The 13673-nt window shown below is 54.5% G+C and overlaps 8 protein-coding genes across 8 annotated transcripts; 1 reads left to right on the top strand and 7 right to left on the bottom strand.

The window, feature by feature from the left end:
• Positions 1–925: 925 nt before the first annotated feature.
• On the top strand, positions 926–1864 carry HETIRDRAFT_412335 (uncharacterized protein; the record flags this gene model as incomplete). Its single annotated transcript, XM_009554115.1, has 3 exons — positions 926–1432; positions 1565–1746; positions 1799–1864. The coding sequence occupies one exon, from the start codon at positions 929–931 to the stop codon at positions 1196–1198; it is 270 nt and encodes an 89-aa protein (XP_009552410.1). The 3' UTR covers positions 1199–1432; positions 1565–1746; positions 1799–1864.
• Positions 1252–1556, bottom strand: HETIRDRAFT_422768 (uncharacterized protein; the record flags this gene model as incomplete). The annotated part of the gene is made up of 2 exons (XM_009554116.1): positions 1252–1432; positions 1510–1556. 2 exons carry the CDS (start codon positions 1554–1556, stop codon positions 1252–1254), a joined length of 228 nt encoding a protein of 75 aa, XP_009552411.1.
• HETIRDRAFT_412334 (uncharacterized protein) lies at positions 1717–3375 on the bottom strand. The gene is made up of 3 exons (XM_009554114.1): positions 3203–3375; positions 2675–3109; positions 1717–2601 (listed from the first exon to the last, which is right to left on the bottom strand). The coding sequence occupies exons 1-3, from the start codon at positions 3309–3311 to the stop codon at positions 1976–1978; spliced, it is 1170 nt and encodes a 389-aa protein (XP_009552409.1). The 5' UTR covers positions 3312–3375; the 3' UTR covers positions 1717–1975.
• A 330-nt stretch (positions 3376–3705) lies between these two features.
• On the bottom strand, positions 3706–4117 carry HETIRDRAFT_106763 (uncharacterized protein; the record flags this gene model as incomplete). The annotated part of the gene is made up of 2 exons (XM_009554113.1): positions 3706–4001; positions 4054–4117. 2 exons carry the CDS (start codon positions 4115–4117, stop codon positions 3706–3708), a joined length of 360 nt encoding a protein of 119 aa, XP_009552408.1.
• A 1489-nt stretch (positions 4118–5606) lies between these two features.
• Positions 5607–5928, bottom strand: HETIRDRAFT_455735 (uncharacterized protein; the record flags this gene model as incomplete). The annotated part of the gene is made up of 2 exons (XM_009554112.1): positions 5607–5837; positions 5896–5928. The coding sequence occupies 2 exons, from the start codon at positions 5926–5928 to the stop codon at positions 5607–5609; spliced, it is 264 nt and encodes an 87-aa protein (XP_009552407.1).
• Positions 5929–5969: 41 nt separating this feature from the next.
• HETIRDRAFT_162955 (uncharacterized protein) lies at positions 5970–6485 on the bottom strand (the record flags this gene model as incomplete). Its single annotated transcript, XM_009554111.1, has 4 exons — positions 5970–6028; positions 6081–6156; positions 6213–6379; positions 6437–6485. 4 exons carry the CDS (start codon positions 6483–6485, stop codon positions 5970–5972), a joined length of 351 nt encoding a protein of 116 aa, XP_009552406.1.
• A 469-nt stretch (positions 6486–6954) lies between these two features.
• On the bottom strand, positions 6955–8993 carry HETIRDRAFT_66540 (ammonium transporter; the record flags this gene model as incomplete). Its single annotated transcript, XM_009553602.1, has 6 exons — positions 6955–7600; positions 7677–7807; positions 7872–8495; positions 8548–8611; positions 8682–8887; positions 8969–8993. The coding sequence occupies 6 exons, from the start codon at positions 8991–8993 to the stop codon at positions 7187–7189; spliced, it is 1464 nt and encodes a 487-aa protein (XP_009551897.1). The 3' UTR covers positions 6955–7186.
• A 752-nt stretch (positions 8994–9745) lies between these two features.
• HETIRDRAFT_455733 (uncharacterized protein) lies at positions 9746–12718 on the bottom strand (the record flags this gene model as incomplete). The annotated part of the gene is made up of 13 exons (XM_009554110.1): positions 9746–9933; positions 10470–10701; positions 10785–10818; positions 10875–10979; positions 11535–11729; positions 11799–11977; positions 12042–12064; positions 12120–12199; positions 12249–12349; positions 12413–12458; positions 12528–12543; positions 12597–12653; positions 12700–12718. 13 exons carry the CDS (start codon positions 12716–12718, stop codon positions 9746–9748), a joined length of 1275 nt encoding a protein of 424 aa, XP_009552405.1.
• Positions 12719–13673: the final 955 nt, after the last annotated feature.

Below are 13673 nucleotides of genomic sequence, written 5' to 3'. Positions count from 1 at the left end.
CGATCTGATCTGCATGTGCATGAGAAAAGTGTGCACAGGTTTCTGATCCGACTTTCGGAACACGCGAGCAAAAATAAGGGGGTTAACAACACGAACACTAGGAAGAGTCACGCTACAGAGGCCTACGACTTCAGCCGAGACACACGGAGTCAACTTGATGCGTACCTCCACTGTGGCCGACATACAGCCGATCTGTAGCAGCATGCAAAGTCAATGGGAATCACCGTTTGACCCACCATTTAGGACAAAGTGGACCATCTCATTTGATCGTTCCCGGGCCGCCTCACCAGCGGACAATCAAGCAGAACCGAAGGCCATTCACTTAACATACCTTCACACGCAAGTCAAATCTGCGACTAGTAAAGTAGAAACCATGAGCAGGCAGCCTGCACGTGAAACTCTGGAATCGAGAGAGTATCAGTATGGCACATGGGTAGTTATTCATCTGCGCGCTTGAACCACGACGTCGGAAGTTGACGCTATTGTACCACAACCGAGATAGACAGTAAGAACCTCATGGCGAAGCGAAACATTGAGTAGAACTAACCGTACATCGGATCGACAAGGGTTGTATTCCTGAGAACCTCACGTCGTCCGATGGCACTAGCAATGAAAGCGTGTTGTGTTGTATAGGGCAGAGTACGTGAACACCGGTTCAGGTCGCATGCCGTCTGGAAGAAGCATGTGCTCGCCGTCCGAAACTTGAATCTTGCGGCTGCCGCGGAGCACAATCGGTCCTTCGCAATACACAATGCGTTCAGGTCGGAAGAGAATCCAGAACATCGATTGAGATACCGAGAGTCTGGCTGGCTTGAATGTCTCCTGCATCCGAGGAAAAGTGAAACCGGAACGCGAAACAAAAAAATCTCTTGCATTTGATCAAGTCATCGGGTCTTTTTTTAAAGGCCGGAGCGTGGGCTGAATGAACATGGAGACCAACGTCCATGCCGCAGAAAAAGACTGTGTCAACGATACTTCGTCGGTAAAGAAGATGGCCATACGCGCCTATACACCCTTAGACATTCAATTCTACGATAGTCCATTACGCCTAGAGCAATCCGCATCTGCCCAGCCTACATCTACATCTACATCAGAATCAGCATCCACACCCAGAGATGCTCATCCATGCCGCATATACATCGTCTCACACGCGCGCTCCCAACCATCGCTCTCCACCATGATCCATCGCGGTTTATAGCCCAGCTTCCAAAAGGAAGTCTGTCTGCCCCCCAACCTATGCGCTGCACTCCATCACCGTAAAGAAGGCCCAGTTACGAACAACATGCGCCCGCACAATGCCCACGACGGCAGAGGGGATGAGGTTGCCCTCACCACCACTGCCAGAATCACCAACGTCAGAGAACGCGGCGGTGAGATGGTGGTTTCCTTGATGCAAAATGTGATCCAAAAAAATAAAGCGACGTCAGGTTTTCTTGATGCAAAATGTGATCCAAAAAAATAAAGCGACGTCAGTCTGGAGTTCCCAAGGGCGGGTAACCACCATCGTACCCGACGTCAAAGGGGCGATGATTAGGGATAAAGAACGTAAAGAACATCAACGCACGACAGCGAGCAAGGGCTCGATATCACGAATCGCGGCAGACGCGCGCTAACCGTCGAGCTACGCGATCACCTATCGCGAGATTTTCTCCAGCGCTCAGCTTCAAAAAGGTAGTTTGGCTGCCGCTACCACTCTTAGCATGCCCCACCGACAATGACGGCGCGGTCGAGGATACCATTGGCAGACTGCGGGTCCCGCAATGTGAAACAGGATCAGAAAGCGATGACTGCCACTCACGTCGAAACCGCGCGCCCAACGTAGAGAGAGAGAACGTGAGTAAGAATGACAGAAAGCGCACGACACCTCGTATCACCGCACGCGGCGCACATACACTCAAGTCGAAAATCCAGATCAAATCCAAGCAACGCTGCGCAGCGCAAAGAAAACCCGCTCAATCATTAATCCAAACCACTACTATACCGCTGCGCGCCCGATCGTCTCCTCGTTCACATATCCACTCCTTACCCTCCACTCATGCACCCATCCCGCGTCCTCGCCGCGGCTCACCAGCGCGCGTTCGATGCGCTGCAAGCACCATTTGAGCCACACGCGCTCGCGCACGACCTCGCCCGCGTGCCCCGCGCCCTTACGTGGGCCATTCGGGTCGATCGGCATCGGCTCCGTCTTCGCGAGTAGATCACGGAGTACGGGGAGCAGCGCATTTGCGACGACGCGCGCAGGCTTGGCGGTAGACTTAGCGGGCGCGATGGGCGGCATGGTGACAGCATCGCTCGGGGCGTCAGGTGATGTGGAGGAGGATACAGAGGAAGGCGGAGGGGCTGGGATAGCAGAGGCGGTCGTGGCACGCAGACATGCAGTTAGGAGGAGGGCACAGGCGATGGGGTCCGAGGCAAGCGAGGGGAGACGGTAGAGCCCGTAGAGTGCGCCAAGGGTGACGCTGGCAGAGAGCGGGTGGTGTGCGTGCAGCGCGTGCAGTAGCCTGCGCCCTATAGCGGGCAAGGCAAGGTCCATGCCATATTTTGGGCGGTTCGAGAACACGTCGAGCGCGAGGTCGGGGCATTTGAGTTCCTCGCAGCGACCTAAAGGTGCATGAAGATCAGAGACAGTCAGGAGAGAACGGAAGGAGAAGGAAGAGAGGGGCAGTGCACTCACGGACGAAGGCCATGACCATGTCGGGCTTGAACGTCCGCCCGCCCTCTCGCCATTGTGCGAACATCGCGACTACGCGCTCCATCTGCGCACGATCTTTGGCAAGCGAGAAGAGGTGCTTCCATGCGGAGTCGCGGACCTGAAGCGCGTCCTTGGCTGTGGGGCTGCGACCTATGTGCACCTGGACGAACACAAAGAGCTCTTCGAACCGCTGTGCCCGCGCCGCTGGATCAAGGCGGCCGTTGTGCTTCGTATTGGCGGAGGCTGGATGCAGTGAGGAACTAAGCCCCGTCGGGGAAGTATTGGAGGCTGACGGTGAGGTGGGTGTGGACTCGGAGGATGTGAAGGTGAAGAGGTCGCCGGACGTGTCATTCGAGTCGGTGAAGAGGTTGTCAACGTCGGCGCTCGCCGCCCTTCTCCCCTTTTTCGATTTTCGTGCTGAATGAGATCACAACGGTATATGTGCGCGCAAGAAAAGCAGCGTGAATTGTGAGTTCAGAGGCGCCACCGATTGTCGAGAAGAAAACGCACCTATGGGCGAGACATGGAGGCTTCGGAATGTCGTTGCGCGAGATGTGAGAAAGGTGCTAGGAGAGAGGTAGAGAGGCCTGGCTCTGGCCAAGGAAAAAAGGGTCGCCATTGTGGAGGACGACGAGGACGATGAGCTGCCCGATGCCGAAAGAGCTCTGTTGTCGGGAGCCAAACAATGCCAAACCGCCTCCGAACCGCCGTGGGAGCGCCGGGAGCCGGCGAGGACAGTGGCAGACTAGGTTTTGAGAAAATCCGCCCTCTCTCCATTTGAGGCAGGACAACCGCCATTGACCACAGCTGCCCACCTTGGGAGTTACCTCGTGATACCTGCGTCCTTTTATGACAGGTTGTAGGTAACAGCCACCGACCGCCCCCAGTCGAACCTCCTCATCAGGCCCAGGAGCGTTGGAAGTTCAGACAACCCCCATTTCAAGGTACAAGGCCAGTCACTACAGCATGAATGTTCCTCATGTCCAAGCGCGGCCGCACTTACTGTCATCTATTCACGCCGTTGATTTTGCACTTGACAGCTCCCCCACTTCAAGCCAATCCTCAACCATTCGTGGGGGAGGTGCATCCGACCGGAGCTGTGTCGCACCGTCAAATCGGATGACGTCTGTCTTCCCGCTTCTCGTGAATTGAACCGCACCATCTGTATAGCATAGTGTTGGCTTCTCTCTTCCGTTCTGGCCCCTCACGGCGTATACGCGAATGCCGAGCTCCCCGCGCGATGCTATGGCGTTTGAGAGCTCTGATCGCCCGAGCAAAACTTTCGGAACTCGGAGTTCCCAATTATCCGCTGAAGGACGTTCAACAGGTATAGTTGAATACACAATACACGGAAAACATACTAGTCGTGCCAAATTTGGCGTATGCATACGCAGGATATTGCCGTGCGGCCACCTTTGAGGTCATCGATCAGGACACAGGCAGCGGCAGGCGTCCGATATCCTTTGACTTGTCTTCATACCCTACTTTTCAAGCTTTTCAGGTGTCTGGTAAACATCGCGCTCAAATATCTTCCTCCGCGAGCGCATCTTCGTCGGTACGCCATATCAATCAGTAGTTGGCCATGTTTGACTCTGCTAACACAGCGTTCGCTCGGGTGCAAGTGTTTCCACAAACAGGTAAATGGTTTGTCTACTGCGTCCGGTGAATTGATATGAATATTGTTGCAGCAGGACAAGCTTGTACGACTGAACCAGGAATACATTATACCCGTTCACTGCTCAACATCAGGGAGGGTCTTCAAAAAGGATACTTATCGACTGCTCGGCCAGCCTTATCGGCTCCAAGCCTCGTTTTTATTGGGCAAACCTTATCCAACCCCTTCGATGTCCCTTTTCCTCGTTTGTACAGGATACTCGTCACCCCATGACGTCTTCAGGTGATTTCAACGTGAGTTCACTCAACCCCAAAAGAACAAGAACAAGATTACAATAGTTCAAGATGCATGGTTGACGGTACTCGACAACGTACACCTCGAGCTGGCTCTCGAAGGTATATTTTTGCCTGCCTGTTATTGACTACGCGGGACGCCCGATCGCCGCTAATTGGAGTTGGCGATGGAAGTCATACATATGTGTAACCTGACGCGTATATTTGACCGTTACAAAGTCGGTATCGATACTCCAAAAGAAAATGGACCACTTGCACGATTTGACTGCTCATAGCCACTTTTCAGTGATGTTTGTTGAATCCTGCCCAATTCTATAAAAATCTACATCTACAGCAGACGCGCAGCCTATACTTACAGAGGCCGTACGCCGCCAAGTAGCACCTAGGTATGAAACATCCACCGCACACTTCAAATCAGCGAGCACAAAATTACATTACACAGAGATAAGTGGCTTATAGCAATCAACGACGTACACTTCGAGCAGTCTCCTCTCGACGATATATTCTCACCTGTTTGTCATTGACCACGCAAGACGCCCATCCACCGGAAGATTGAGCTGCTTGATTACAGTCCTTCACCCACCTCCTCATAGCTCTCAAGCCGTGCCGGTATTGCCTTCTCGCAACCTCTTCGTCCACTTTGGTACTTAGCCCAGAGTTTCCTGAAATCGAGAGATCTAAAGCTTCTGGAGTACAGTCTGTGGAGTCAGCAGCACATGGATCAACATAGTGCTTCGGAAGACGAGAGTTGGTAGCTTCTTCAGAGATTCTGAGTCGCTTGTTTGGACGACTAGTAAGAGGCGAAGAAAAAGCCAGGTCATTGAAGGTGATGAGGCCACATCGAGGATTCGAATAGGGTTTCCGAGGCGACGAGAGGAATGAATCGGGAATCACTCTGAGAATCCATGTTCGATACGATTGGCGCACCACATCGATGAGAAATTGTGCCTTTTCCAGCGGAATTCCGTATATGCGAGCAAACACTGGCGCAGTGCCGTTATAGCGGTTATAACGCAAGTCCAGCTTTCTGCCAGTATCGCACGACGAAATGGGGTTTGGCCCCCGAAATAACCGGCGGGAAGGTGTCAAATGGGTACTGAAAATACGTGGCCTCGACTGTTTCATCCCCGTTGCCATTCGTCGGATTGTCTCCAGGTCGAGTTCGACGAGAGATGTCAGGGACGTCCTTACGTAGCGGCACCAGACGATATTCGAAATTTTCCTGGGCGTCATACATCTATGAGCCATCAGAGGCCGGTCAGCGTGCGGACAGATCAGACCAATGTAGCACGCACATCCTCGATAGATGGGAGGTTCTCCGAGTTCATCCCGGGCCCTATCCAGCGTTGCCATAGTCTATTAATTATATCTATCGAGGAAATAGCATCCATTGATCGGATTCGAGCGACTCGCGCCAGTCTTCGCGCACTAGAAACATTGAATGAAAGGGGCTGCGTTCGAAAAAAGCAGGGCCACATACAGCATATAGCATTGGACTGTGTGTCTAGCTTCAGCGTATCATATTTCATGCCCCAGATCCACTCGAGATGGGGAAGCTACATAGATAGATGAGTTAGGATCAACATGGATGTTCTGGGAACTAAGGACTGACCATAAAATGGTTGATCCAGCGACGCTCATTCAGAACGTAGCAAAGATGCACCGGAGACTCAGCAGCAGAATCTCCTGTTATGAGACATCTTGCATCTTTTTTGTGACTAGTTTTTGTTTGAGTGGACGTGCCTTGGCGTTTTGCCCGAGCTCTACGCCGTTTTAGGTCTATAAATGTGAGTTTCTGAGAGTTCTCTGCAGGTAAAGATCTCAAAGACCACTTACTGCAGCAAAAGCTGGGATCCGGGTTGACCTTGTTGGGGCCTGTCTGCATTAAATTATTGGAAGATAGATTAGTGGTTTCGAGGGAGACTGGTGGAGTTCTTTAGAATGCTTGATACTGGGCGGTTGAACTGTGCCGCGGGCTACGCGGAGTTATCGATGAAAGTCACATGTGTGTGACCTGACGCATATTTATCACGTGTTCATTTTCGCACATACGGAAATATAGGAAGCCAGTTTCCGCTCATATTATGATCCTCTTACAAGAGTGAACAAATAGTTGCGTATGAATCCCTATGAAGCCGCATTTGTCGGTCTACGCTGTTCGTTCAACAGCCGTTGTTAAACAAGCCACAGTGTACCATCCCACGTGAACTTTCATGGGCCTGGGAAAATGACAACCAGCATAAATGCCCGTAAATTGGGTGAAAGAATAACTGCTCAGCGCGTATGGCTCACTCAAGACTCGCTCTGTAAGTCAACCATGGACGGGTTGGCGAGACGCAGGCCACTGGGGCAAAAAAAGTGGGCGGCGGCGGCGGCTGACATGGACGAACCAAGATCTACAAGAAAAAACAAGAGAGGACGACACCAAGGGTCCAACGGCGACTGCTGCTGACATGATTAACCCACAAGCAGACCCGAGCGAGCTCTGGGGAGCTATACTATATATACGTGTGTGTATCTGAAGTGGAGAGCAACAGGTAGAAGAAACAGACAAGAAAGCAAACGAAAGAAGCAGACCTACACCCTCTACACCCTCTTCTCCTCGTCGCTCGCCGCGCTGCTCGCCGCCTCCACCACATGATGCCGCGGCTCCCTCCCGCCATCCGTATGGTTCTCCAGCTCCTTCCTCAACCCGCCCTCCACATCCCTCACGCCGAGATCCGCCTCCAGCCCGACGTAATCGTACGCAAACTCGCCCATGTCGTAGTCGTCCATGCCCACCACCTCCGCCTCCTCCGTCGTGCGCATGCGCAGCCCCGGAATGTAGTGCATGATCCAGAGGATGATCGTCGTGAGCACGAACGAGTACGCCATCCCGCTCATCGAGTCCGCGATCTGGTACCCGAGCTGGATGTAGTGGCGGTTGAGCCACCCCCCAGGGATTGAGGCGATCCCGTCGAACCCGGCGACCGAGCTCTGCGCGAAGAGCCCTGTTAGGATCTGTGCAGCGGCGTGCCGCGAACGCGATGGTCATCAGTGTGCGGGCGGGAGGAGGAGACAGAGGGAAAACACGCACGTTCCCGACGATGCCGCCGATGGTGTGCACCGCGAAGATGTCGAGCGCGTCGTCGTAGTGCAGATAGAACTTGAGCTGCGTCGCGAAATTGCACACCGTGCCGCCCAGCACGCCGAACAACACCGCCGCGGCTACGCACACACACGAATCAGCCCCGCTAAACCCACCCAAAAGCACACACAGAGAAACACTCACGCGCGCCGACATATCCAGAACCAGGCGTGATCGCGACGAGGCCCGCGACCGCACCAGAGCAAAAGCCGACGACGCTCCACTTGCGTTCGAGCCTGTAGTCCCACAGCATCCACGTCAACCCACCGACGCTCGCCGCGAGGTTCGTCACGATACACGCCTGCACCGCGCGCAGGTTCGCGCCGAGCGCCGAGCCGCCGTTGAACCCGAACCACCCAAACCACAGGAACACGGTCCCGAGCACGACGTACGACGTGTTGTGCGGCTTGTACGCGAGGCGCTCCGTGCCGTACCCGCGGCGCTTCCCGAGGTACACGCTGATCGCGAGCGCGGCGGTGCCGGAGGAGATGTGCACGGGCGTGCCGCCCGCGAAGTCGAGCCCGCCCATGAGCAGCGACCAGCCGTTCGCGCTCCAGGTCCAGCACGCGATCGGGTTGTACACGATCGTCGACCAGACGAAGACGAAGACCATGGTCGGACCGAGACGCGCGCGCTCCGCGATGGCGCCGAGCGCGAGCATCGGGGTGATGGCGGCGAACATGAGCTGGAAGACGCAGAAGGCGAGGGCGGGGATGCGCGCGCTGCCAATGGAGGGCTGGTCGAGAACGCCTTTGAGGCCGAAATATTCTGTGGGCGGGCAGGTCAGCGCGGGCTTATTGTTTATTGTGTGCGGACTGACTGAGGTCACCGATGTACTTGTTCCCGGTTTCGCTGAATGCGAGGGAGTAGCCCCAGAAGAACCACTGCGGCGGGTGTCAGCAACACGAGCTTTTTTTTTTCAGAGACGATGAAGCACGCGAGTGCGGGACACACCTCAAAGGAGACGACGGCGAGGGTCATCATGGAAGCCCATATCATGGAGAGGGCGTTCTTGCGCCTGAGGAGGCCAGAGTAGAAAAAGCCGACGCCGGGAATCATGATCCAGACCAAAGCAGTGGCGGAGATGACCCATGCGATGTCGCCGAGGTTGTAGACGGTGATGGCGCCCGTGTCAGGGTCGGTGTACTGCAGGTCGTTCGCTAGAGGACGTGAATGTCAATATTGTTGAAGGGAGAACGTTTGCTAGCGGTATGCTGCAGTAAGTGACGCAAAGGGCGTACAAGCATCGTAGGTGACGTTGACCATGGTGAAGACAGGCAAGGTCTAACTTCCAGAGCGGAGCGCGCGCTACAATGGACGCCTGGCAGCGAGTCCGGTTGCTTCTCTGGATGAAGGGGATAAGAGGGATGAAGGAAGGAGGAGAAGGAGGCGAAAGGAGCAGCGACGCCCGCCCACGCCCAGATAAGCTGCATTGCACATGCCGATAACAGCATGGACAGACGGCTGGCCTGCAAATTGACAGCTTGATCCCGCACAGCGACAGCCCGCCACCGCTGCCCACCGCCTTCACCTTGGCAAATTCCCCCAATAGCGCCCTGTCCCCCGGCGACCGCCCCTTCCCACCGACCGATCTCCTTTCCGCGCCGTTCTACTCTTTTGTCGGGAATCGAAGAGACTGTGTCCCGTTTGAGGGGCGCTTTGGGGCGTGCAGGGTCGTATGGACACGGATCTATCCATTGCCGGACACTAATTTGCGACAGATGTACTCCTATCTTCGGACTCGCCGACGTGTGCCTGTGGTCCATTTCCGCGGCCAATTCTGCTGCGATCGGTGGTGCTGTAAGAAAGTCGTAAGAACTGTACAAAACGTGGAGGACGAAACGACACGCCGTCCTTGCGATCACTAGGCTCGCACTCTTCTCTTCCACCTTTGATTCCTCCACAGATCTACAGAACATACCCACCCACCGCCTACTGGGTTTTCGGTCACGCGGGACAGCGCGAGACCTGGGGAAGGGGGTGCACGGGGTCCGTGAGAGACAGCGCATATCGCCCAATCAGCGCCCGGCGTCGTGGTTATCTGCCCAAGCTTTTTTCTTATCGAGCTTGATTACCGCACTTATGGCCAGAAATATACAGCAGGCACGCAGCTGCGCAGGCACGATCAACCCCAGGTCGTTGCCGCAGGCTTTGTTCTGCTTCTTACCGCGGCAGTACTCGGGATCGCGCTCGAGGGCGGGGAACACTCAGGGGTCGACGAAGAAAAAACTCGTACCGGGTGCTTATCTAGGTCAAACAGTTTTTTTCACTGAATGGCTGCAGCGGATATCGCTATGTGGAGCGGCCTTGACCTCGATATTAGACCAGAGTCCACGGGAAATATCTTCATCGGCAGTCTGGTATGTGCAAGGCATCGTGTTCATGCGCTGACTCTTGTTACTCTCGAGTTCACTATTATTTGAAAAAACGAAAGATCGTCGAGCTCAGGTCTAAACCGGCATCGCGACTTCAGCAGAGCCTCCAACTCTTACATACCGGAAAAAGCAAAACCGTCGAGAATTCAGGTCATGATAACGCCTTGCGGCGGCCTTTCCCTCTAGTATCAGGACAGAGAGGCTAGTCTCCTTCCAAGATCGCTCGCCTTCCCCTTCACGTTCGGGAGGAGCCCGATGGAGAGACCGTCAGGAGGATATAAAAGGATATAGGTAGTAAGCTATTGACCCCCCTTGGCTCATCGAGTTCCATTGCTGGTATGCGAAGGTCCGGCTACATAGAATTTACGGCTGACTGCTGTCGGGCTCTGGAGGTCCTGCTGTGCCGCAAGGTGCCAGGTGAGTGAATAGCCAGATACCGTCATACCAGCAGTAGTATTGGGATACCATGTCTTCGCCTCCGCGTGCGCATCTGCGTCGTCGGCACATCGTGCGAGTTCGATCTCGTTCGTTCGCCGTGTCCCGACCCCGCCCGAGCAACAGAGCGACGATGGTCGTTCTGGCCAGGCACGAGCATCGACCTATCATTTTAGGGGAGCGCTTCACGTCACCGCTCATGACAGCTGTCCCGCACGCGGTGCCCGAGTGGTGCCCGATAACATACCAGGCGTCCACCCGTCCACCAGTATGCAGATATACTGACAGGCGCCGTGAGGACTTGAGCGCGTGCATTACGCGTACGTGCCGCGCTTACTTGACTGCAGTGGGGCGCAGGTCCGCGTCGGGTGTACCGTGCGCAGTGCAGCACAGCATTATAGGCGGGCTTGACTGGATCGACTCAATTGACCGCCGGGGGGCGCTATGGAGCAGTAGGTGGGACAGACGCCGTTGAGCATGCGGCATCGAACAGGCGATGGTGATCGGTTCGTTCGCGGTTCTTTCGCGGGTTTTGTCCTCCTGGTTCGGATATGCATGTACGTGTGCGCAATGGGTGGAGTCCTCACACTTGGCTCGAGTTTTTGCGCACCGGTTGGTCGTGTCATCAACAATCGCACGTGCCCATCCTCCTTCACGTTTTCCGGTTTCGCGATGTGATCATGCACTGGCGATGCACGCTCTGCACGCGATGCCGATGCTATGGTAAATCGGTATTTGCTCTGACTGGTCCAGAAGAGTTCGCAGACGCCCCCATCGTTCGCTCGAACGCCTTCCGAAACCAAACCCAATTGATCCAAGAAGACGATCTACAGTCCTCGCCGTGCCAGAACTTACATCTCCTCAAGACATCGAAGCTTCGAACGCACACACCGCCCTTCTTTTTGACATCTCCCACCCACACCGGTCCGCCCACGCAGAGCTACACCCGGCTCCCATCTGTCGCGCGACTCTGCGTAGGCGCAGAAAGCACGCGTACGAAAGAGTTAAGCGGACGGGCAGCTCGGACGCCAGGGGGTCGACGGGACTCACTGCGAGCGTGCTAGGATGCACTTGGAAGGCGATCGTCGTCGTCGTGGCGAGCGCGTCGGGCTCGGCACGCTCGCCCCACGTGTCGCCAGGAACCTCTGTGTACTTGTTCCCCATACCCCCGGGCGGCATGCGTGAGGTCAGGCTATTTGGAGCGATATTGAGGTTGGCGCAGGATACTACGGAAGAGGTAGGCGATGGACGTTGTACGTACGTGGTAAGAACAGCGCGTGGTAAGAACAGCGTTCGCGTAGACTTGGTCGCGGGGATATCATCAGCAGTCAGCGAGGGGACGTCAGAGTCGAGGAACGTGCTGAATGATTGAACAGACATACTTTTGCTCGTTGAAAGATGGAAGATCAGCGAGACAAAGGTACCTGGCATGGCGAGGTACTGAGGGGACGACGGCTCGTCAACGCGAAAAGTACATGATAAAATATAGAAAGAGCGAACGAACAGTGAATATTGTCGCCGCTTGCGCTATACTGCGCGAAGTCCGGACGGGTGTCAGGTTCACAGTACTACGAGCACGCACCCAAAACCGGCACCACTCGCGTCGTGACGATTCCGCGAGTGATCATGAATCCCATCAGGCCATTGGTCAAGTTGTCTGTGCTGCAATAGACTTCAGAAAAGCGCAGAGGGCCCGTAGAGGCTTGCTCACCTCTTCAGGCCGCTGCGCTGGCGGTGGAGTACGGCATATAGGGCGATCGTGATGAGCACGTCGAGCACGGTGGCGCTCACCACGTTGACGAGCATGACAGCCTTCGCAAAACTCGGTGGAACCAACTATTAACGTGGGTGTCGAGCCGGCAGATGAGCACATACCTGCAGCTTCTTCGTCTGGAGCGTGAGCCACAGCGGGCTCAAAAAGCTGTAATTGAGATGTTCGTGGATTTGTTATGTATGTTATCCATGAAGGAGATACGCCGAAAAGACGCACAGAAGCACAGTGATGACTGTGAAGGAAGGCATCAGTGGGTTCAAAAGGTTGCGACAATAAGAGAGATACCTAGACTAGTTGCAAACGCCACTGCCGCAAGGATGGTCTGAGAGTCGAAGGGGAGCCCTGTGAGTTCAACAATGGGCACGTCGAAGCTTTGGAAAGAGCGCACCAAGAAAGAGAATACCCATGTTGGGGCTACGGAATCTGGGTGAAGACCTCGGTGCACTGGGATATAACATTCAGCAGAATCGCGTGAAGAATCAGCGAGCGACGTACGCTTGTGAATTCGAATCACAAAAAACCTGATGTTGATTCTTTCAGCCACAATTCTATGAAGCACGTATCTCCCCTCTCACATCTGACACAGAAAGGTGACGAGACCCTGATCACAGAGATGGTCATCATCGTAAACGATACATAGTCGAGAGAGAAGCCTCACTGTGAGCATGCCTTCGAACTAGGTACGATGTTTGAGTCTATTGGAGATAGGGGCTCAAGGTGATTGACACTCACATGGAGACTCCTACAGCATAAACAAGAAAAGCCGAAATCAGCGTCAAACAGCTTGCAACGCGAGCGTAAGCAGCCGAGCCATGTCTCTGCCTGCCCTCCAAGGACCGCAGAGTCACCAAAGTCTACGATAAAATAATGATACGCAGCATGGAAGTGCAAGACCATGATGACAGTGTCAATGAACCTTCGAACGTGACCATCAGCATCCGTTTATTATCGCACGCGCTGCCTCGGGAATACACACGCAACAGCACCGAGATCTGACAAGTCACAAGGGTGTCAAATGTCAACTGCGCACAGATTTCGTTTCGGTGACATACCAGGGTTTTCAATGTCCATCGATCTCTGGCGGCATAGCTGTTGAAGTAGTGGATGCTCTGCAACGAGGTGATGCCATAAAATCTAGCATCCGCGATTGGTCAAGATTTATGTGAATACGCCTCGTACTGTCTAGATACAGAATGAACCTGCAGACTCACATGCCAGATAGAATCGTCCCTACAAGGAGAGGTCCATACGTGATCCCCATATTCACTCCGTCATTGTTCGCCATCGTGAAGTTAAAGTGCTGTATGAAAAAGAAAGGAGATGTCTGAGGCCTTTGCTCTCCCGGCTGCAAGCATTTATCTG

Source organism: Heterobasidion irregulare (assembly GCF_000320585.1).
Source record: "Heterobasidion irregulare TC 32-1 unplaced genomic scaffold scaffold_12, whole genome shotgun sequence".
Taxonomy (NCBI): Eukaryota; Fungi; Basidiomycota; class Agaricomycetes; order Russulales; family Bondarzewiaceae; genus Heterobasidion; species Heterobasidion irregulare.
This window is presented reverse-complemented; position numbering and strand designations above follow the sequence as displayed.

Bases quoted from the DNA above. Each gene is read 5' to 3' on its own strand.
- HETIRDRAFT_412334 (XM_009554114.1), bottom strand. From the start codon at position 3,311: ATGGCGACCCTTTTTTCCTTGGCCAGAGCCAGGCCTCTCTACCTCTCT. The intron at 3,110-3,202 runs GTGCGTTTTCTT...GATCTCATTCAG, and splicing joins CCTCCATGTCTCGCCCATAG to CACGAAAATCGAAAAAGGGG. The intron at 2,602-2,674 runs GTGAGTGCACTG...ATGCACCTTTAG, and splicing joins CATGGTCATGGCCTTCGTCC to GTCGCTGCGAGGAACTCAAA.